Source organism: Monodelphis domestica, chromosome 1 (genome assembly GCF_027887165.1).
Source record: "Monodelphis domestica isolate mMonDom1 chromosome 1, mMonDom1.pri, whole genome shotgun sequence".
NCBI lineage: Eukaryota > Metazoa > Chordata > Mammalia > Didelphimorphia > Didelphidae > Monodelphis > Monodelphis domestica.
Genome location: NC_077227.1, coordinates 353,148,707 through 353,171,495, shown reverse-complemented (window position 1 = coordinate 353,171,495; position 22,789 = coordinate 353,148,707). Strand labels below are relative to the sequence as shown.

Sequence of the window (22,789 nt, the reverse complement as noted above, 5' to 3'; positions counted from 1 at the left end):
GTAAAGGGTCCATTTTAGTAGCTGAAGTGAAGTACAATTATATTCCCCACCTCCCACATTTGTAAAAATGTAAATGGATGGGACATAACAGTCTCATACCAAAGGAGCTGGGAAGTTGATTCCAGGGCATGGTACCTGTGGATAACTCCCAAGAGGGGGCATCTCTAGTTTGTAACTCTTCAGTTTAATTTACTTCCACCAGAACAATCTAGATTTCTTAGTAATGTTCTAGACCCAAATAAGTTTTACTTTGTTTAAAAATATCTCAACAAAGGTTGAAAGATTTACTACACATGAAAAACCTGTGACAAGTATCCATTAACTTTAAATGTCATATAGTATACTCATGTAAAATATGATAGTGGGTTTGTTTACTATTGTCATTAAATGGGCTGTTTTGACTTTGGGGATTTTAATACTTCTTGAATGTGTATTACCTGTTGTACTATTGTTCTTTATAAAAACTGTTACATTGTAAACAGTGGATCATGGCCAAGTTTGAAAAGGAAATGGATCTCATTTTTGGTGAGAAACCTTTGTATTCTACCTTTCTTAGTTGACACAGTGTGTCAATGATTGTAAGCTATATATTTTTGATTTTTAAAAATTATTATTATTGTCTTTGCTTGCATGAGCAATATAGTCATTTCAGTTTTTTATTTTTCTCTCCTTTTTGTATTTGAAGTACATGTCACCAGTATTGAGAAGATTTTCTTTCTTTTTTTATTTTGCAGTAATACGAATTAAAATATTTATTTGCTATAATATTAATACATATCCAAAAAGCTTTAGACTATAAAAATGATGTCATTGATCGTTTAAAAAAATTATGGGACTTTGCTGAAGGATTCTGTCTGAGAAGGGAATACAAAAAGAGCCATTGCATAGTGCCAAAGAAGCATAAAGGTACTTGCATAGTGCCAATAGAGCACAAGGTCAAAGAGACCAAACCAATTCTATGTGGATTAATGACATTCTGTGCAAAGAGCACAAGGACTTAATTATGTATGAGACTTGAGGTTGAGACTATTTAAAATGTGCTAAATGCAGATCTTCCTTGTACCACACACTCTATATAAAATATATGACATCAATTATTCTGCTCCTTCCTGGCTCCCATTTGCTCCTATAACCTAGTCCCTTTTCTCTTTTATAGTATGGCAATTTCCTGTAGTCTTGGCTGCAAATGGGTTAGTGAAATATTACTGCATTTTGTCCTGCAGACTTGTGGGATATAAATTACTTTAGTTAGGCCCTGATTCAAGGACCTGTTATAAATTTATTTTTCTTTTACTTAGAAATTTTACTTTACTTAGAAAGTCTATATTTCATCCACAAATTACTTTCTCTTTTATTTGGATTTTTTTTATCTTTTTTATTTCTCTTGCCAATTGATTCATATACCTCATAACTCAGCCATGCATTCCTAAGTGATCCCTGTGATTTTCAACACCCTCTTCAGGGGTTAATGTATTATTATTATTATTCTAAATTACAAAGTTTAAATTCTTTTTGAGAGTAATTTTAGGATAAGAAAACATGCTACCTCTCCAAATCCAGAAAGTGAACTGTTTGGAGAAGGCACCATGAAGATGCCTCCACAGACCACACGCTGCACCAGAAGATTCAGAGTGAACTTTGGGATGTGGTGATTTGAACTGTGAGGGGTTGAATGCATTTGTTTTGTATGTATACTCTTATGCTGAAGGAGACTGCTCCCTAACTGGCTTTTTGTCAATGTGCCTAGCAATTATTGGTTTTGTTCTCTTTTCCTTTTATCCCCAAATTATTGTAATTTCAAAGTTGGTTAAATTTACAAGATCCATTGGAGAGACTAGTCTTCCACCAATCTCAGAGAGGTGGGGTGTATAATTGAAAATCAGTTACCTTAAAAAGAACTATATTTCCTGGGAGCCCACTGACTTCCTGTCATTAAGTACTTCCTGTAGACAGAGGATATTAGTGAGTGGGTGGTCCTCTTGGGCTCTTTCCTGGGCTTGAAGTCAGCATGGTGGCAGTGGTAAGAGTGAGGATTTTAAATGGGCTAATCAGCCATGGGCACTTGGTCTTTATTTTATATTCTCTTTATTCCTTGATTTCTAATGATCATTAGTAAATTTCTTAAAATATAACATTTTAATATATGATATCTAATTTTAATTTTCACAGGAGATAATTTAGTGGGTTATAGGTTTGTTATCTCTGCATATTCAAATGGGTTTATGTGGATTTTTTCTACTTGGCCCTGAAGGTCTTGGAATTTTGTTGAAAAAGATACCAGTGTGATTTACCATTTCCTTCTCCAGTTCATTTTATAGATGAGGAAACTGAGATCAATAGAATTAAGTGATTTGTCCAAGGCCAAGTAGCTAGTAAGCATCCAAAGCTAGATTTGAATTATGGTCTTTCTGACTTGAGCTCTATCCAATGCTCCACCTACCTGACCACCACAGCTAACTCTTGGAGCTGTCCAAAAGTAAAATAAACTATATCTGGAGGTAGTCAATCACTCACCTCACATCAGAGATTCAAGTAAGTGCTAAATGACAGCTTTCAGAGAGGTTATAGAGGGGATTCTGTTCAGGTAGAGGATGGATTAGATAGACTCTGTAGGCATATCTACTTATGAGATTCTGTAATTCTATAAGCCTTTCCTTGCATTGAAAGCCTTTTTAGTTTCTGTTTCTGGGTGTAAACCTCATCAGTGCTTTATATTCCGATGTCTCTTTTATCTGTATTCTAAAGTATAGCTGGATGGTACAGTGGATAGAGCTCATATCAGGAAGACCTGAGTTCAAATTCAGCCTCAGGCATTTATTAACCATGTAACCCTGGGCAAGTCACTTAACTTCTCTTTACCTCTTCATCTGTAAAATGGGTATAATAAGCATGTCTCCCAGGGTTGTTGTGAGGATCAAATAAGATAATCATTGTAAAGTATTTATCACAGTGCCTGGTCCATAGTAAATGCTATATAAATGTTAACTACTATTATCAAAGTCTCGTTTAGCTCTCACATGCTAGGTCCTATGATTCCCTTTATTCTGTCCAGTTGAAATATTCTCTGCATTAATCTAGGTTCTAAGAGGCCTTTTAGCTCTGACCTTCCATGTTCTCTGATTCCTTTTGTTTGTCCTATAATCCAAGAGATAGGAAGACTATAAAAGTCTTCTTAATGCCAGGAACTCAGTTCTAAAAATCCAAGTAGCATAGCCTGCATAGTAGTACATCCATAGTCTGTACTATGCTACTATACTATAGTAGTATATCTATAATCTGTTTGTGACCCTGCAAAAACATTTTTCAAACTCAATAAAGCAGTTTTCCAATCTGCAAAGCAGGAAGAATGTTACCTTGCTTTATCTCACAGGACTTTTTTTTTATCATCCATTAGTCAAAAACTCTTGGGCATAAATATATGTTTGTTGAGCTCTTCTGGATATTATGTATTAATTATGAGACTCTACACAAAAACTCTCATCTTGTAACTTGAGTCACAAGATACTGTAAGTCCTTTGTTATCAAACATGGAATAGACGTTCATCTTATTATCAATTTGAAAATAAATGATGGATGGAGAAGTAGGTGTCAAAAATCAGAAATGAAATTGTTTTCTATACTGTATCGACCAATTTCTGTGTTCAGATTTAGACATTTTAAAATATTTCTAATAGCAAGGAACTTAAGTTTTGGGAGAAAACGACAAGAAATATAATGTGAATCTAATAAACATATGTGCTCCAACAATATTCTGTGAGAGAAGTATTCAGTAAGAAGGTGATTTACACTGTGTTCAAATCCCAGGCTATCACAATTTGATTGTAGCATAGAATTGCATAGCTAGAAGGAACCTTTGAAAAGTGAATATCAGAGCTAGAAGGGTCTTTGGAACACAAAACATAGACTTTCAGCTGGACAGAGTGCTTAAATATAACCATTAGGACAGTTTCTTTTGTGTAATCATGGATCTCATGTCATGGACTGACTAGAGATGGTAATGGTTATCTATGCCATTTCTTCTGACTTCTTCAACTTCCTTTTCATCAATCTATTCCAGTCATTTTGGTCTTGGTATTTGCTATCTGCTGGACTCCATTCCATGTTGACCGACTATTCTTTAGTTTTGTGGAAGAATGGACTGAATCTCTGGCTTCAGTGTTCAACCTTGTCCATGTAATATCAGGTAAACGCAGTCGCATTACTCGTATTGTGTGTTTAACTGTTTCTCTGGTTCTTCTTCTTGCCTAAAATAAGGTTCTGGATATTCTACCTGGGTAGCATGATCTAGTTTAAAAAGATTCAAACTGCCTTTCAATATAATTGGTTTTCTCTATAATCCAATTTCTTTTATTTCATGCATTTAAAAATATTATTCTGAAAAAGGATTTATAGGCTTCATAATATTGCAAAAGGAGTACATGGCCAACAAAAATGTTAAGAGATCCTGAAAAAGAAGATAGAATTTGTGATATTTACCCACATATGAGGTATACTCATGGAGTACATTATCAAGGATTGTGTTTTGTAGCCATTACATGGAAGATCTATAGTCTAAGGGCATGGTCCACATGGAAGCCTTAATTGGAATAGAGAATAAAATAGATTAGTGGGACCTTAGAATATAATGTCAGGGCTGGATGGGCACTGTGCTAGGTGCTGGGTATATAAGGAATAAAATGATCTTGACTTGTAAGGAGCATACATTCTGGTACATAACATAATCCCTTCATTTTAGTGAGTAATCTTAGGTTGAGGGGTTAAATGACTTGGCCAAAGTAATATATCAAATTAGCAGAAGAGCTGGTAATTGAATCCAAATTTCTCAACTCTGATAGATTTTGTGATCTATCCACCCATTCTCCCTAGCACCTTTTAACTACAGGTACAGCCATTGATGATAGGATTGGTTTAAGTATGGACACTTTAGGCAACTGGTCTAAAGGTGATTGGCCTAAAGGAATTTGGGGTACAGAATTTCCCAAAATTACTTTAGAAAAGTCTTTTAATTGGCCTGGCAGAACCCTGAACTTTGACAGACAAGTCAATAGAAGTCTGTGTCTATGGTCCTATTCTTACCTATGAATAACCACACCTAATACTAGTCAATCTAGCTTTCAGAGAGTGAGTCAAGTCTTTGAATCTGTGTGTATTTTCTGCTGACAAGACTGTCAACATCTCTCTCACAGGGATGGAATATTTCAGCCTCTGTTGATATGATCACTGGGCCATTAGATTATGAACTTAGAATGTTTTTGGAATCTTTTAGAATCAGATGTACAGAAATTGAGAATACTCAATACTAGGGAAGTTATTTTTAAAAAGAGTAACAACTTTTATATTTTTTGTAGAACATTTACAAGAGTCTTTTCTAAGACCCATCTTCCTACTTTTGACATCCATCAGTTTATTTTTATTTATTTTTTTAAAACCCGTACTTATCATCTTGGAATCAATACTGTGTATTGGTTTCAAGGCAGAAGAGTGGTAAGGGCTAGGTAATGGGGGTTAAGTGACTTTTCTAGGGTCACACAGCTAGGAAGTGTCTGAGGCTTGAACCTAGGATCTCCTGTCTCTAGGCTTGGCTCTCAATCCACTGAGCTGCCCCCTCCATCATTTTAAATTGAGAACATAAGCACAAGAGATATCATAAGATAGTCAATTCATGAGTCAGTCCCAACTTATAATAGATAATAATTGCTCTGAGGTCAAAGAAGCAGGGTAATAATAGAAGTCTTTAAGACATCTGAAAATTACTTCTTCTCTCAGGGTCTCAATTTCCTTCTATGTGAAGTGAAGAGAATTAGATGGTCTTTATAGTACTTTTCCTCTCTTTCTAAGTTATAGACACATAATATGACTCATATAGATAATAGTGACTCATAAGTTAACTTGAGACTGGAAAGACTATAATTGTATTATGTTTAGAGGCCTATAAATGGAGTCATAAGAGGCTTAAAGGTGGATTTAAAGTTCCAAATCTGTTATTTATTAGTTTTGTGACCTAGGACAGGTTACTCTTGAGCTTCAGGGTTTTCTTGGGGGGGGGGATTGTTTTGTTTTGAGGGGTTTTGTTTGTAAAATAAAAGAAAGGGATTAGATTAGAATGCTCTCTCAGGTTCCTTCCATCTCTAAATCCTGGACTTCAATATGCCAATTAATCTAGATTTTCATCAATGTGGGTATTAATTCTATCAGCACACATCACAGTTTATCCCTTGCATCTCATCCTGTATATATTTTATTATTTTTTTAAACCCTTACCTTCCATCTTGGAATCAATACTGTGTATTGGTTCCAAGGCAGAAGAGTGGTAAGGGCTAGGCAATGGGGGTTAGGAGACTTGCCCAGGGTCACACAGCTGGGAAGTGTCTGAGGCCAGATTTGAACCTAGGACCTCCCATCTCTAGGCCTGGCTCTCAATCCACTGAGTTACGCAAGTGCGCCCTCTCATCCTGTGTATTCTTGTCCATGTTTTCTCATACATTCTCCCCAGAGGACCTATCCAATGTTCTAGCACCCTTATTTAAGGTGTATTTATATTTCATGATGACCATTAATCATTTTTATTCTCACTTCATGGCCAATTCAAATCCTTTTCTTACTGTACATAAAATGACTACATATAGTGTTGCCCATTCCCTCTCATTCTGATGCCTCATGGAAAAGCTTCAGCCCTTCAGCCACATGCTGATACCCAGTAAAGGATCCTCTTCCTCTCTAAGAAACATATTGTTAAGGATATCTCCTTATAAAGGCCATTACTTAACTCATGAACTTTCAAATGCCCCAGAACTTTCAAACACACAACATAACCCCTACCCCACCCAAAGAATGCTAGGAAAAAAATTCTTACAACCTATAATTTCTCACATGCTCAGAAAAGAAAATAAAGCATTGTGGAATGATGAAAATGCAAAAGAACATCATTACTAAGTTCTGTAGCTCCCATAAGCAGGAAATACCGCAAGCAACAAGAAAAAAATTAAATAATATAGAGTTATAGTCAGAGTGATACAAGATTTAGCAGTTACACCATTAAAAAAATAAAAGGGAAAGTAGATGTTTAATAAACTTGAAGAGTTTCAACTATTCCTGGGTGAAAACCTCAAAACTCAAAAGAAAATTTGATCTATTAAAAATATGTAAAGGTAATTACAGACTAATCATAAGTGACCCAAAAGGTCAAATGGTTTGATTCCTTTATGGGAAAATGTCATCTATTGCCCCTGGTAATATAACCATTGCCTGGGTATGCATATTGAAGGGGTGTGTTTAGATGGAAGACTCAAGTTCAAAGTAAATGTAATGAAATGATCCAAAATGGTAGTGGAGTAGACCAGGAGGAGGTAGGGTGAAATTATTGTCTCTTGTGGGGAAAGAATGAGTGGAGGAATACCATGGAGAAGGGGAGGAAGGGACAGAGGGCTGGTAGTACTAGAACTCTACTCTCATCAGACCTGGGATAAAGAAAGAGCAATATACATAACAATACAATATAACAATTATAAGCATAAAAATCTTCTTAATATATAGAGAAACAGGAGGGAAGAAATATGGGATAAGGGAGAGAACTGGAACTGATAATATATGAGAAGAAATGATGGATTTAAGATAAAGGAGGGCAAGGGGATAAATAAAGGGAAAGAAGAGAGATACCAAGAGAGGAATACATATCAAGAGATAGGAGGTAAACCGAGGGGATGGAAGGTACTCTTAGGTCAAGATAGGTAATGGATTTTAAGAATCAGTCTCCTATCAAGAAATAGGAGGGTATGGTTGAGGCGATAAGGAAGACATTTTTGGAAAGATGGATAGCATAAAAATTAAAAGGTAAAGGGGCAGCTGGGTGGTTCAGTGAATTGAGAGTCAGGCCTAGAGATGGGAGGTCCTAGGTTCAAATCTGGCCTCAGACACTTTCCAACCAATACACAGTATTGATTCCAAGATGGAAGGTAAGGATTTTTAAAAAAGGTAAGGGGGACCTTGGAAAGGTGGGCCAATTTGAAACATGGGGGGCAAGGGTAGAGGATACAGGAGGATTTGGGAGGAGGGTTATGAATTGGAAAGGCATTAGTCAAAGAAAATTGGACATTTGAGGAGGGATACAGTGGAAAGAAAGGAAGAGGGGGACAAACAGTAAGGAGGAACAAAGTATATTAAAATGCACACTTAGTATCTATGACATTGGGTGTAAATAATATTAATTCACCCATGGAAAGAAAATGGATAGCAGAAAGGACTAAAAAAAAAAAAACCATGACCTGACAATGTATTATTTACAAGAAACACACTGAAAATGAGAGACATACATAAAGTGAAGGTGAGGGGATGGAGCAGAACATACTATGCCTTAGTGGATCCAGAGAAGACCAGGGTAGCAGGCATGATCTATAACAGATTTGGGGCTAAAATGGATATGATTAGAAGGGGTGAACAGGGTAACTATATTGTGTTATGGGGTAGTACTATGGATAATGAAGCATTATCAATATTGGACCTGTATGTACCAAGTGTCATAGCATACAGATTTTTAAAGGAAAATGTATATGAGATCTAGATGGAAATATATAACAATCTTAGCAGAGGTCTTGAATTTTCCCCTCTCAGAACTAGATAAATCTAACCAAAAAAATAAAGTTAAGGAAGAATAAAACTTTAGATAAGTTTAATATGATAGATAGATAGATATTTAGAGATCCCCCCATATACATAACTGCATGAAGTTAGTAATATATCTAAGTCTCAGCATACACATAATTTAAACATAGTTTTGGATAGGACAAGAATATTTTAGAAAGCATAAATATTCTGCAAAAGTCTTACTTTAATACTCATTATACTACAGAAGCAATCTTACATTCCTAATGAGTTGTGGCATTAGAATAAAAGTTTCACTGGGTATGACCAATCGAAAAAGACTGGGTTTTGAAAAGAGTATGGTCCTGGTAACAAGTTGTGTCTGTTGCCTAAGGACTAATTTAGCTAAATATTATCCTAAATACGATATGTTAACTGAGAACCAGATGGGTTAGTTGATGAATTTAAATGCTGATAGTAACAGGGATAAATAGGCTTAATATTACATTGCTGGAGAAGCTGTGAATTTTTTTTAGAAAACAAGATGGAAATGTATATTAAGAGCTATAAAGCTGTTCATGTTTATTGCCCTAGGGATCCCATTACTAAGGACTAAGTCCTAGGGGCATTATTGAGAGGGCAAAAAGCTATGTATATACAAAAAAATATTCATGGACGCTTTCTTTGATATGAAAAAATAACTGGAAATAACACAAATGCAATGATTAAGAGAAATGGCTAAATAGATGGTGACATTTCATTGTAATAGATTTTATTATGTTATTCAAAATAGCAAATTGGGAATATAAAGAAAATAAGGGAAATATATGAAGAGATGAAAAGAGAATAAAAATAATATATACTATGATTACATTTTTTAAATCCACAAAATCAAGAGAAAAATTATCAATTTAAAACAAATTCAAAGGGAACTCAAAAGCAGAAGATGTTCATATTAGCATATGTGTATAATTTATATATTTTTTAATTGTAAATGATGTGGAGTTTGTGATTTTGCACGTTTTTTCTACATTTATTTAGGCATTTTTTATTGGTGGAGTTGACTATATAACATAAATATATAGAAATAGAAATAAATATGGAAATAGAAATAGAAAATTTAAAAAAAAATAGAATTCTAGAAGAAAGCAGCCAGTGATTGTAGAGTCCAATAAATCTCTTCTCAGGCTCACTTGGACTAGCATAAGCTGCTGACCTTATGCTTCTCCTGAAAGTCATCATTTTCTGCTCCTGCTCAAGGAGAAATTACCTCCTCTTTCCTCCCTTTCCCCATTCTTTCTATACTCTGGTCTGAAATTTCAAAGGAGAGTAAGCATAGGAAAAGAAAAGTGGGTAAATGAGGTAGAAGTTTACTATTCACTCTTAAAGATCATAGAAAGGGTGGATCTTCTAAAAAGAATCTATCCTCCTAAATCTCAATCAGCGATCAGGAGTTACTAGGGACTAATAGAGAAGTTTTGTGTCCTTTTAGCAAGAAGTCAGGGTTCATGCTAACCTCCATAAAAAGTGCCTTTCCAACAAAGGTCCATATTCTCTGATCTTGTCAAATTGATTAGAGGTTTACCCAATCATCCCACCATTACATGCATTTCTTCAATAATGTTCTATATGCCTCTTCATATAGGCTGGTCATCACTGAAACTGATATAGCCTTCCAACATGTCACTATATCTCTCTCCATTTCTTTTTGGTTTACTTAAACTTTTGATTTATTGGACCTTACTGTGTTAGAAGATTCACAATGATATAGAATCAAGACATTTTGTTTAATAGATGGTTTTTGTGTTTGGGAGCCATTTGAAATTCTTGATAACATGACATGTTTTCCCAAACAAATTCCAGCTCATTTCTTTCTTATATAATTTTATATGTAACTCACTATCCTACCACAGTACCTGCCCCAGATACAAATACTGATATATATATATATACATTTATATATTATTCCCACAAAATAGTCATACAAATGCATGTTGATATCTGAACAGAAGTCATTTTGAATTATAATATTTCTTGTGTGTATTGTTAGACCAATCTCTTTTGATATATCATCAATCTTTAATATTCTAATTTCAAGAAGTAATGTCATCCACAAACAGGAACATCTAAAGAATCTCTCCAGCTATAGGGAATCACTCTTGGAGAAAGGGGACTCTAAATTCTATTATCCTACTCCTTAGGTAAGAGTGTGGCCAGAGATGGGATGGAGTCTTCTAAAACAGAGCAATGTTAAACAAAGGTATCAGGAGTTCTTTCTCTTAAAATTTTTTCATGGCAACAGAGGGATAATTGTGACACTTGTTCCTGAAAATGGAAGTTTCCAATGAAGAATTTCAATAAAGACCACAAGGAAGAGACATATATCTCCCTTCCTCTTAAGGAAGCTTAGCTTGCTGTTTCTACCCTGGGAATTTATACATTAATTAACAAAGTAGAGATCAAAAAGAGGAACTTGACTAGTCAGAGTCAACAAGCTCAAGTCAAGGTTTCCTGGAGGGGCTCCCTTTCATCTCTTTCTTTTTGATCTCTAAGTGTATGGTTGATAGCTTTGATTGGATTATTTTGTCATCTCCATTAAAGTCTTGTACAATAGATTAGCTCTTTCTCAGTGAGATCACAAGAATTCGGTCCCTTAGTTGTATATACCAGTGCCCAGTGAATTCTCCTTATGGGCAGTTCATTTTCCAGCAGTTCTCACTTAAAACTTTTTATTACTTTCCCATTGCCAGATGAATAACACAAATTACTCAGCCTAATATTCAGAGCTTTTCATAATCTAAGGCCACTTGGCCCTTATAGCTTTATCTCAAGTGATTCTACTCCATATACCTTATGCTCCAGACAAACTAGAACACTTTTACCTTCTTATCTTTGCTTAAGCCAACCCTCTTTTACTGAAATGCCCTTTTATTCCCCTTCTACTTACTGAAATCCTATCCATCCTTCTATACTCAGTTCAAATGCTTCTTCCAACAAGTCATCTCCAGGTATCCTCCCCACCCCTTCACTGGAATTGATCATGACCACCTTGGTCCTCCTATTACATTTTGTACTTCTAATGTGTTCAATCATGTTCTATATCACATTATTAGTAGTTTTTAAAGTTATTATGAAGTAAAGGTTATTATATCATTATGAATGGAGAAAGAGTTCAAGGCCTCTAATAAATTGAGTAGATCCCCCAGGATGAATATATGACTAGAGACTTATTAGTTATATGATCCTAGGCAAATCACCTGAACCTGTTTTCTCGCCTGTACCATTCAAGGCTCTAACTAGATGCTGTGTAAGGTCCCTTCCAGCTCCAAATCTATGATTCTAAAATCACTCAGGATTGGCAGATATGGATAGGCTGCAATTTGCATCACTAGAGGTGACTCCTGACTAGATAAGATCAGAGATTCATTTGAGTAGTATCTATTATGCTCCATATCCCTCCATAATAACAACTGCCTCTTTTCCATCTTCCTCTAATGTGTCATCATGGACTCAAGGGGAAACCGAATTCTTCGATGTTCTGATAATGAATAAAAAGACCGGGTAGCCACTACCGAGCTTGAAACACTTTGAGTCCAAACTTAGTGATGAGCTGAGTGTTTGTCATCTGAGGACCAGCCTGTCCCTTAGGAGACATTCATTTTCAGAAAATTGGTCATGAATTAAGGAGCTCTTTTAGGATATTATTCACCAAGACATTCTATTAGGGCAAATGAGCACTGCAAGATGAATCAATGAAGAGAGGACTCACAGGATGAAATCATCAGTCATGAAAATATTGTGTTAATAATAATAACTCACCTTTTGTATTACTTAAATACTTACAAAGCATATTCCTCTCAGCAATCTTCTGAGGTAGGTGTTATTGCCATTTTATAGATGAGGGAACTAAAGCTTGGACAGGTAAGGTAAAAGGGTCACACAGCTAGTAGTAATTGGAGCAAATGGGTAGAAGGTAGCAAGAAGGAGCAAAGGTAGATTTCTTTCAGGGTAGAAACTTTATTTTTTTTAATATTATTGTGTCCTGGGACCATTAAACAGGGCCTTAGACATAATAGATGCTCTATGAATGGTTATTGAAACAAATTAATATAATTTTCTGAAATAACCTCACAATTATTCTTCTTTCTTTCCCCTCCCTTTTCTTTTTCCTTCTGCCTGTCCCTAGGTGTTTTCTTCTACCTGAGTTCTGCTGTAAACCCCATCATCTACAACCTGCTCTCCCACCGATTCCGTGAAGCCTTTCTAAATGTGATCTCCCCCTTGTGCAAACACTGGCATCCAAAGCATTCCCCAAGTGTCCCTCCTGCTCATAAGGATACCTTCTTACCTGGGGAATGCCATCGAACATCAGTCTGCAGCTCACATTTGTCCACTGTCCTCTGAACTCCACTGCCAAAGGTGACCTGTGGTGGTCTATGGCCTTTGAAAATAATGTGTGATTCCAAGGGGAAAATGGTATGACATCTCTTAGTCAAAAATCTCCCTCCTAATCTCAATTTTTTTTTATCATCATAGCTACATTCCTCAGATTTCAGTCTTCAGGAGGCTTGTATTAAAATGCAAATATCTCTGAAAGTAATGCTTGCTTAAGGTGACAATTAAAACTTTAAAGATCAGTTGATATTTTGGTCAAAATTGGACCCAGGATAGATTCTGTGGGTAGAAAGATAAGGGAGACAGGGTAGCAAAAGGGCTGAAATAGGGGAAGAGAAGAAAATGATACTGAGAGAGAGAGAGATAAAAGGATAAATCTGTATGTAGAGATAGTGGATTGAGTGACCAGAGAACTCTACTAAAATCCTAGCTCTAATCTTTAGTAATTATGTGACCTGAGGCAAGTTACTTCATATTTACAAGCCTCAATGTAGTCTTCTGAAAAATGGGAGTATATAAATAATCCTTCTACTAGTTATATCACAGGGCTATCAAGATTAAATAATATGTGGAAAAAGCTTTTTAACCCTTAAAGTGCTGCAGCAATGTGCACTGTTTTATTGCCTCTTATCTGTGAGTTTTATGTGCCTTCCTGGGTTTCCTAATGACCAGCCTGAGATCCAGGGAAGATAGTTTCCTCTAGTTAATTCTCTATCATCTGTGAATAGAAGACAATATGTTGATATAGTTCCTCAGACTTAAAAGACTTGGTTCAGGTCTCATCTCTGTCACTAACTTACTATGAGATAGTCACTACAGTGTCAGTTTCTCTATGTAAAATGAAGTAAGTAGGAAGCAGGGATCTCTTAGAACCCTTCTATCTTTAAACTCTGCATACATGAGAAAAATCCAGGGACCCACTGTGGCTACTCACATCCCACAAGGCAGTATTGAACCTAGCCATAGACTATGACAGTTGAACACATCGGATTACATGTTTCTGCACCTTATTTAGAGTTGTGAAAAGTCTCATCCAGGAAAGTAAGAAATCCCTCACATTAGTCAGTTTTCAGTACTTATGGGTACCTGTAAGGTAGCTACTGGGAACAAGTCAACTCTCAAGACCCAACTGTGTACTTCCCATCTCTCCACCCAGATATTTATTCGAATAGAGCAAGACTTCTTGAAGAAATGGGAGTTTTTATAACACTTTTCATCACTCCCTGATTCCCTAATTGCATATCACTCATTTCACCAAGTTATAATCAAACCTCCATGCCCCATAATTCTTTAAAAACAGATTACGAAGAGAATCTACATGTCTTTGTTGCTGTTGCTACTGATGTTGTTAACAATTGAGTCTAGAAATTCCTTGTTTTCAATTCTTTTTACTGGAAATCATTCTAAAAGGTTTAAGTCACTTTCCTGCCTTAATAGGTAGAGTATACTAACTACAATTGCTTAGATATTTTCCTTTGGCCACAAAATCATTCAAGGCCCCAGGCTTATCATTCTGAGATATTTGTGCACAGCTAGAGATGGAGATAGAGACATTTGAAAATATTGAGATGAACATGGATTAAATCCATGATGCCCCCAAGCAATTGTTTTCTTCTTTCCCATTAAGTGTTTGGTGTTAGCTGGTGTTCAAAATGCTATTAGAATCCTAAAAACAGAATACAAAGGAGAAAAAAAAAGTTAGATGAGTTGAATTGAATTATAGTAGATTAATACATGAATATCCATTCACATAAAGCTTCATTGCTGTATTTAAAAATCAACGGTACTATAATCAGACCATTTACTGCCCACTTGGAAGGGGGGGAAAGTAAAAGGGAGAAATTCTGACTCACAAAATGTCAGAAAATAATTGTCAAAAATTGTTTCTACATATAATTGAAAATAATTTTTTAATTTTTAAATGATACATATATGGACATCCCCCCCAAAAAAAGCAATGGTACAAATATAGGACTAGGGACATATAGTTACATGATAGTTGATGTGAAGAAAACATAGACTTTTGCTTAATTCAAACTCAAATAGGAATGTGTAAGCAGGCTGCTTCAGTTCCCTTTTCCCGGCTATGTCTCAAACTAATGCAAACTTAGCCCGAATTAATAGAGATATAGTGTCCAAAGCATGTTGTTGTTCACTCATTTTTAGCCATGTCCAATTTTTGTGACCCTATTTGGGGTTTTCTTGACAAAGAAAATAGAATGGTTAGTCATTTCCTTTGCCAACTCATTTTATAGATGAAGAACAGGGTCAAGTAATTTGTTTGGGGTCACACAGCTAGTGTCTAAAGCTGGATTTGAATTCTAGAATATGTCTTCCTGATTCCACTGTACAACTCAGCTACCAAAAGCTGTCCAAAGGATAGGAGATGGTAATGCTATTCTCCTCTCCCTTGGTCAGATCCAATCTGGAGTATCATATTCAGTTCTGGGCACCATATTTTAGGAAGGATGCTGGAAGATCTTGAGAAGGGTGTCCAAGATAGTAAGTGAACTGAAAATCACATCAGAAGAGGATTGATTGAAGGAATTAGAAGTGGTAGCCTGAAGAAGAAAAAGATTGGGGCAGAGAAAGGTGATGCTAACTCTTTTCACATTATTTGAAGATCTATTGTTTAAATGATATGTTGGACTTTTTCTGCTTATTCAACAGCAAGGAAGGCAAATTTTGATCTATAGGAAGAAAAAGGTCTGAAAAGTTAGAGTTCTTTCAAAGCAGAAAGGTAGTGAGGTAGTGAGATCTCCTTCATTGGAGAGCTTTACATGAAAGCTGGAGAACCATTTGCTGGAGAAGTTATAGAAGAATTTATTGTTCAGCTATGGATTGATGATCTCCAAGGCTGATTCCAATTCTCAGATTCTATGATTCTATAGTAGATTATATGATCATAGAACAGGAAGTTTAAAAGGATTCCATGTATGGTTGCTTGAGCTCTATTAAATGCAAAGTCAATTGCAGGAACACTTTCCAGTTTCATGGCTCTGGACAAGTTCAATGCCTCTGTTGTTTCATTTGCAAAAATGAGGATTTTACTTGCCTACCTGCCTCACAAGGCTTGGCCAGCACCATTTGAGAAAATGCATGGGTGCCAAAGAATCAAAGTCCTATGATAGTATGTGTTGCTGTTGCTGTTGTAGTTGTTGTTATTGTTGATACTTAGATCTTCATTGGCTCAATTCATCTTGTGTCCTTTTTGAAATATGAACTTTCACTTGTATCAATCTCACATGCATGCATCTCAGATAGTAAGTATGCAGAAGCATGTATCATCTCTCTGTAAATTAAATGTCCTATTTGTAAAATAAATGCTTTGTCATACTATGTGATAATTATAGGTCACAGAAAATCAGAGTTATTTGGCTCATTGAAAAGAACAGCCACTCAATATAAGATCATTGGCACAGAGAGATCCTGTTAATTCTGGTTTGGAAATTATCCTTCAGGGGAAATGTTATCTTTAATGTTGTACATTGATATCTGCTTTCAGAGGTGCAGAAAATCTATCATGTCTGTGTCCACCTTGTACTCATGTTTACTTATAGAAATTGTTCTATAAAATTATTGTGTTTCTCTAAATCTATTGTGGAGATCAAATGAGATAACATATGTAAAGTACTTTGCAAATCTTAAAGCACTGAATGTATGAATCCTGGCTACTGTTCCTGGCTATTGTTGTTGTTGTTGTCAATGTAGATATAATATACAAGAGCCTTCCTTCCAAGCTAGATGAAGATGTTTAAGTCAGCCAATGAAATGAAAAAAATCTCTGCTCATATATCATAGCCAAAGCATTGCCCAGCATGTTTTCTTAGGTGATCTACTTTACTACACAGATAAGTGCATATAAAATGTTAACTTCTACAGGGCAAGAGCTTGCCTTGCTTCATCTTTGTGTCCTCTTTAGTGCCCATCATAATATTTTCCATATAGAAGTATTTAATAAATATTTGTTGGATTAAATTTGATTAATTTAGTTTTTAAAATTTCTTTATTTCTTCTACTTGATAAGAAACTTCTTGAAGGCAGAGACTATGTTTTATTTAGCTGTGCCTAGCATAGTGCCCTAAACATAGTAGATATTTAATAAATGATTGGCCTCTGACTGAATAAATATTACTTCTTAAATTGGATCTTTCTTGTTCAAATATATGCACATATTGTACAAGTTCATAAATTTGACCTACTAATAGAAAAGATCTGTTTGATTTAGTGAGAAGTCTAAATAAAAAACATTAAATATGTATGTATAGTTATATTGTTTTCAAATGAATTCAGTAAATTGAATTTCTTTAACAAAGTAACCAGTATAGTTCTTTAGGAGACCTGTTTTAATATAGAAATAAGAATAATCAATAGATATCATTCTTATTGATAGAGCTAGGTGGTACATAGAGTTCTAGAGTTTGAGTCAAGAAGACTTGAGTTAAGATTCTGTCTCAGAAACATATATAGGAGCTAAATGAGCCTGGGAAAATAATCACTTTACCTCTCTTGGCCTCAATTTCCTCATATGAAAAAGGGGAATCATAAGAATAATAATGGCGAGACTTCCGGTTAAGATGGTGGCTTAGAGAAAGCTAAAGCTCAGATCTCCGGAAAATCCTTCCCGACCGATCTCAAACTATAAGCTCCTAAGGCGCCGAAATTCAAAACAATCAACAGCACAGACCCTGGGAACCCTCCTCCTGGACCTGGACCCGGTTCAAAAGGTATGGCTCCCCTCAAAAGCCAGAACCCGAGATCACTAGGACCTCAGGGGTAGGAGCGCAGAGTCCAAGGCTCCCGGAAGCCGCAGCCCGGCCGGGCTCAGAGAGCAGGGTCCTCGGAACAACAACCCCCAGGGCCTTCTACCCGAGTCCCGGTGAAAGTTACTGCCTGGGGCTTCCGCTGCAGAGAGCTGGTCGAAACAACAGCAACCCTCAGGGCGGGCAAGACAGCCTCACGGGCTGGATCCTGCTATCCAAGTCTCAGTGAAAGTCCCAACCCTCAGAGCTTGGGGAAGCTGCAGCCCATCCCCCCGCAGGCCGACGAAACAGCCTCACTGCCAGCGATTCTGAAGGCAACTTTCGGAAAGCGAGCCAGGGGAGAGTGTGGCCTCGTGGTCCGACCCTTCCATTCCAGTTCCAGTGAGGCATATTCAGTTTAACCCAGGGAAAGCTCATAGAACCAACATCTGCCCAGGACTAAAGCCTCTGATCACCAGACAGAGATAAGAAAAGCTAATCCTCCACATTCAGAGATGACAAACTCCACAGAAGCACAGAAGCCCCAAAATACCAAGAAAAATAAGAAGAAAGGGGCGACTTTGGACACATTCTATGGAGCCAAAATACAAAATACAGAGCAGATAGAAGAAGATATACAAGAAAATTCTCCAAAATCTTCCAAAGGAAATAGAAACTCTCCACAAACCCATGAAGAATTTGAATCAGAAATGACCAAAAAGATGGAAGCCCTCTGGGAGGAAAAGTGGGAAATAATGCAAAAGAAATTCATGCATCTACAAAACCAGTTTGACCAAACTGTAAAAGAAAACCAGGCTTTAAAGCAAGAACTAATAAAGCAAAGCCAAAACACCAAGAAATTAGAAGAGAACATAAAATATCTCACCGACAAGGTGATAGATCTGGAAAATAGAGGGAGAAGAGAAAATTTAAGAATAATTGGACTCCCAGAAAAGCCAGAAATAAACACCAAACTGGACATGGTGATACAAGATATAATCAAAGAAAATTGCCCAGAGATTCTAGAACAAGGGAGCAATACAGCCACTGACAGAGCTCACAGAACACCTTCTACACTAAACCCCCAAAAGACAACTCCCGGGAATGTAATTGCCAAATTCCAAAGCTATCAAACAAAAGAAAAAATCCTACAGGAAGCCAGAAAAAGACAATTTAGATATAAAGGAATGCCAATCAGGGTCACACAAGACCTTGCAAGTTCTACTCTGAATGATCGTAAGGCATGGAACATGATCTTCAGAAAGGCAAGAGAGCTGGGTCTCCAACCAAGAATCAGCTACCCAGCAAAACTGACTATATACTTCCAAGGGAAAGTATGGGCATTCAACAAAATAGAAGACTTCCAACTTTTTGCAAAGAAAAGACCAGAGCTCTGTGGAAAGTTTGATACCGAAAATCAAAGAGCAAGGAATACCTGAAAAGGTAAATATTAAGGAAAGGGGAAAAATGTTATCTTGTTCTTTTACTCAAACTCTCTTCTATAAGGACTACATTTATATCAATCTATGTATACTAACATGTGGGGAAAATGTAATGTATAAATAGGGGGTAAAGAAAGACCAAACAGAATAATGGTTCTCACACAAAGATTCACATGGGAAGGGGAGGGGAAGAAAACTCCTATAAGAAGGAGAGGAAGAGATGGAGGGGGGGCGTTTACTTAAACCTCAATCTCAGGGAAATCAACTCTGAGAGGGAAAAACATCCAGATCCATTGGGATCTTGAATTCTATCTTACCCAACAAGGGTAAGGAGAAGGGAAAACCAAGGGGGGGAGGGGGAGAGGGAGAACAAAAAGGGAGGGAAAGAGAGGGGGGAGGGGGAGGGAAGAAAAAGGGAGGGACTAAAAAGGGAAACATCAAGGGAGGGGACAAGGGGCACTGATTCAAAGTAAATCACTGGACTAAAAGGTAGAGCCGAAGAAGAAAAGGTTAGAATTAGGGAAGGCAATCAAAATGCCAGGGAGTCCACAAATGACAATCATAACTTTGAACGTGAATGGGATGAACTCACCCATAAAACATAGACGAATAGCAGAATGGATTAGAATCCAAAACCCTACCATATGTTGTCTTCAAGAAACACACATGAGGTGGGTTGACACCCACAAGGTCAGAATTAAAGGATGGAGTAAGACCTTCTGGGCCTCAACTGATAGAAAGAAGGCAGGAGTGGTAATCATGATATCTGATAAAGCCAATGCAAAAATAGACCTGATCAAAAGGGATAGGGAAGGTAATTATATTTTGTTAAAAGGGACTCTAGACAACGAGGAAATATCATTAATCAACATGTATGCACCAAATAATATAGCACCCAAATTTCTAATGGAGAAACTAGGCGAATTGAAGGAAGAAATAGACAATAAAACCATACTAGTGGGAGACTTAAACCAACCATTATCAAATTTAGATAAATCAAATCAAAAAATAAATAAGAAAGAGGTAAAAGAAGTGAATGAAATCTTAGAAAAATTAGAATTAATAGACATATGGAGAAAAATAAATAGGGATAAAAAGGAATACACCTTCTTATCAGCACCACATGGCACATTCACAAAAATTGACCATACATTAGGTCACAGAAACATAGCACACAAATGCAAAAAAGCAGAAATAATGAATGCAGCCTTCTCAGATCACAAGGCAATAAAAATAATGATTAGTAATGGTACATGGAAAACCAAATCTAAAACCAATTGGAAATTAAACAATATGATACTCCAAAACCGTTTAGTCAAAGAAGAAATCATAGAAACAATTAATAATTTCATTAAGGAAAATGACAATGGCGAAACATCCTTTCAAACCTTTTGGGATGCAGCCAAAGCGGTAATCAGAGGCAAATTCATATCCCTGAAAGCTTATATTAACAAACAAGTGAGAGCAGAGATCAATCAATTGGAAATGCAATTGAAAAAACTCGAAAGCGATCAAATTAAAAACCCCCAGCAGAAAACCAAATTAGAAATCCTAAAAATTAAGGGAGAAATTAATAAAATCGAAAGTGATAGAACTATTGATTTAATAAATAAGACAAGAAGCTGGTACTTTGAAAAAACAAACAAAATAGACAAAGTACTGGTCAATCTAATTAAAAAAAAGGAAGGAAGAAAAGCAAATTCACAGCATTAAAGATGAAAAGGGGGACAGCACCTCCAATGAGGAGGAAATTAAGGCAATCATTAGAAATTACTTTGCCCAATTATATGGTAATAAATACAACAATTTAGGAGAAATGGATGAATATATACAAAAATACAAACTGCCTAGACTAACAGAAGAGGAAATAGAATTCTTAAATAATCCCATATCAGAAATTGAAATCCATCAAGCCATCAAAGAACTTCCTAAGAAAAAATCCCCAGGGCCTGATGGATTCACCTGTGAATTCTATCAAACATTCAGAGAACAGTTAATCCCAATACTATACAAACTATTTGACATAATAAGCAAAGAGGGAGTTCTACCAAACTCCTTTTACGACACAAACATGGTACTGATTCCAAAACCAGGCAGGTCAAAAACAGAGAAAGAAAACTATAGGCCAATCTCCCTAATGAATATAGATGCAAAAATCTTAAATAGGATACTAGCAAAAAGACTCCAGCAAGTGATCAGAAGGATCATTCACCATGACCAAGTAGGATTCATACCAGGGATGCAGGGCTGGTTTAACATTAGGAAAACCATCCACATAATTGACTACATCAACAAGCAAACTAGCAAGAACCACATGATTATCTCAATAGATGCAGAAAAAGCCTTTGATAAAATACAACACCCATTCCTATTAAAAACACTAGAAAGCATAGGAATAGAAGGGTCATTCCTAAAAATAATAAACAGTATATATCTAAAACCAACAGCTAATATCATCTGCAATGGGGATAAACTAGATGCATTCCCAATAAGATCAGGAGTGAAACAAGGATGCCCATTATCACCTCTACTATTTGACATTGTACTAGAAACACTAGCAGTAGCAATTAGAGAAGATAAAGGAATTGAAGGCATCAAAATAGGCAAGGAGGAGACCAAGTTATCACTCTTTGCAGATGACATGATGGTCTACTTAAAGAATCCTAGAGATTCAACCAAAAAGCTAATTGAAATAATCAACAACTTTAGCAAAGTTGCAGGATACAAAATAAACCCACATAAATCATCAGCTTTTCTATATATCTCCAACACAGCTCAGCAGCAAGAACTAGAAAGAGAAATCCCATTCAAAATCACCTTAGACAAAATAAAATACCTAGGAATCTATCTCCCAAGACAAACACAGGAACTATATGAACACAACTACAAAACACTCGCCACACAACTAAAACTAGACCTGAACAAATGGAAAAACATTAACTGCTCATGGATAGGATGAGCCAATATAATAAAAATGACCATCCTACCCAAACTTATTTATCTATTTAGTGCCATATCCATTGAACTACCAAAATACTTCTTCACTGATTTAGAAAAAACCATAACAAAGTTCATTTGGAAGAACAAAAGATCAAGGATATCCAGGGAAATAATGAAAAAAAACACATACGATGGGGGCCTTGCAGTCCCTGACCTAAAACTATATTACAAAGCAGCAGTCATCAAAACAATTTGATACTGGCTAAGAAACAGAAAGGAAGATCAGTGGAATAGACTGGGGGAAAGCGACCTCAGCAAGACAGTATACGATAAACCCAAAGATCCCAGCTTTTGGGACAAAAATCCACTATTCGATAAAAACTGCTGGGAAAATTGGAAGACAGTGTGGGAGAGACTAGGAATAGATCAACACCTCACACCCTACACCAAGATAAATTCAAAATGGGTGAGTGACTTAAACATAAAGAAGGAAACCATAAGTAAATTGGGTAAACACAGAATAGTATACATGTCAGACCTTTGGGAGGGGAAAGGCTTTAAAACCAAGCAAGATATAGAAAGAATCACAAAATGTAAAATAAATAATTTTGACTACATCAAACTAAAAAGCTTTTGTACAAACAAAACCAATATAACTAAAATCAGAAGAGAAACAACAAATTGGGAAAAAAT

General features: G+C 36.2%; 1 protein-coding gene across 1 annotated transcript in view; it reads left to right on the top strand.

Moving 5' to 3' along the window:
• The window catches only part of NMUR2 (neuromedin U receptor 2), a 28,340-nt gene extending 11,228 nt beyond the window's left edge, over positions 1 to 17,112 (top strand). Inside the window, exons 3-4 of the mRNA XM_007507808.2 lie at positions 4,058 to 4,183; positions 12,764 to 17,112. Of these exons, the coding sequence (XP_007507870.2) occupies positions 4,058 to 4,183; positions 12,764 to 12,981 (344 nt within the window). The 3' untranslated portion in view covers positions 12,982 to 17,112. The remainder of the gene's footprint in view (positions 1 to 4,057; positions 4,184 to 12,763) is intronic.
• The last annotated feature ends 5,677 nt before the right edge of the window (positions 17,113 to 22,789 follow it).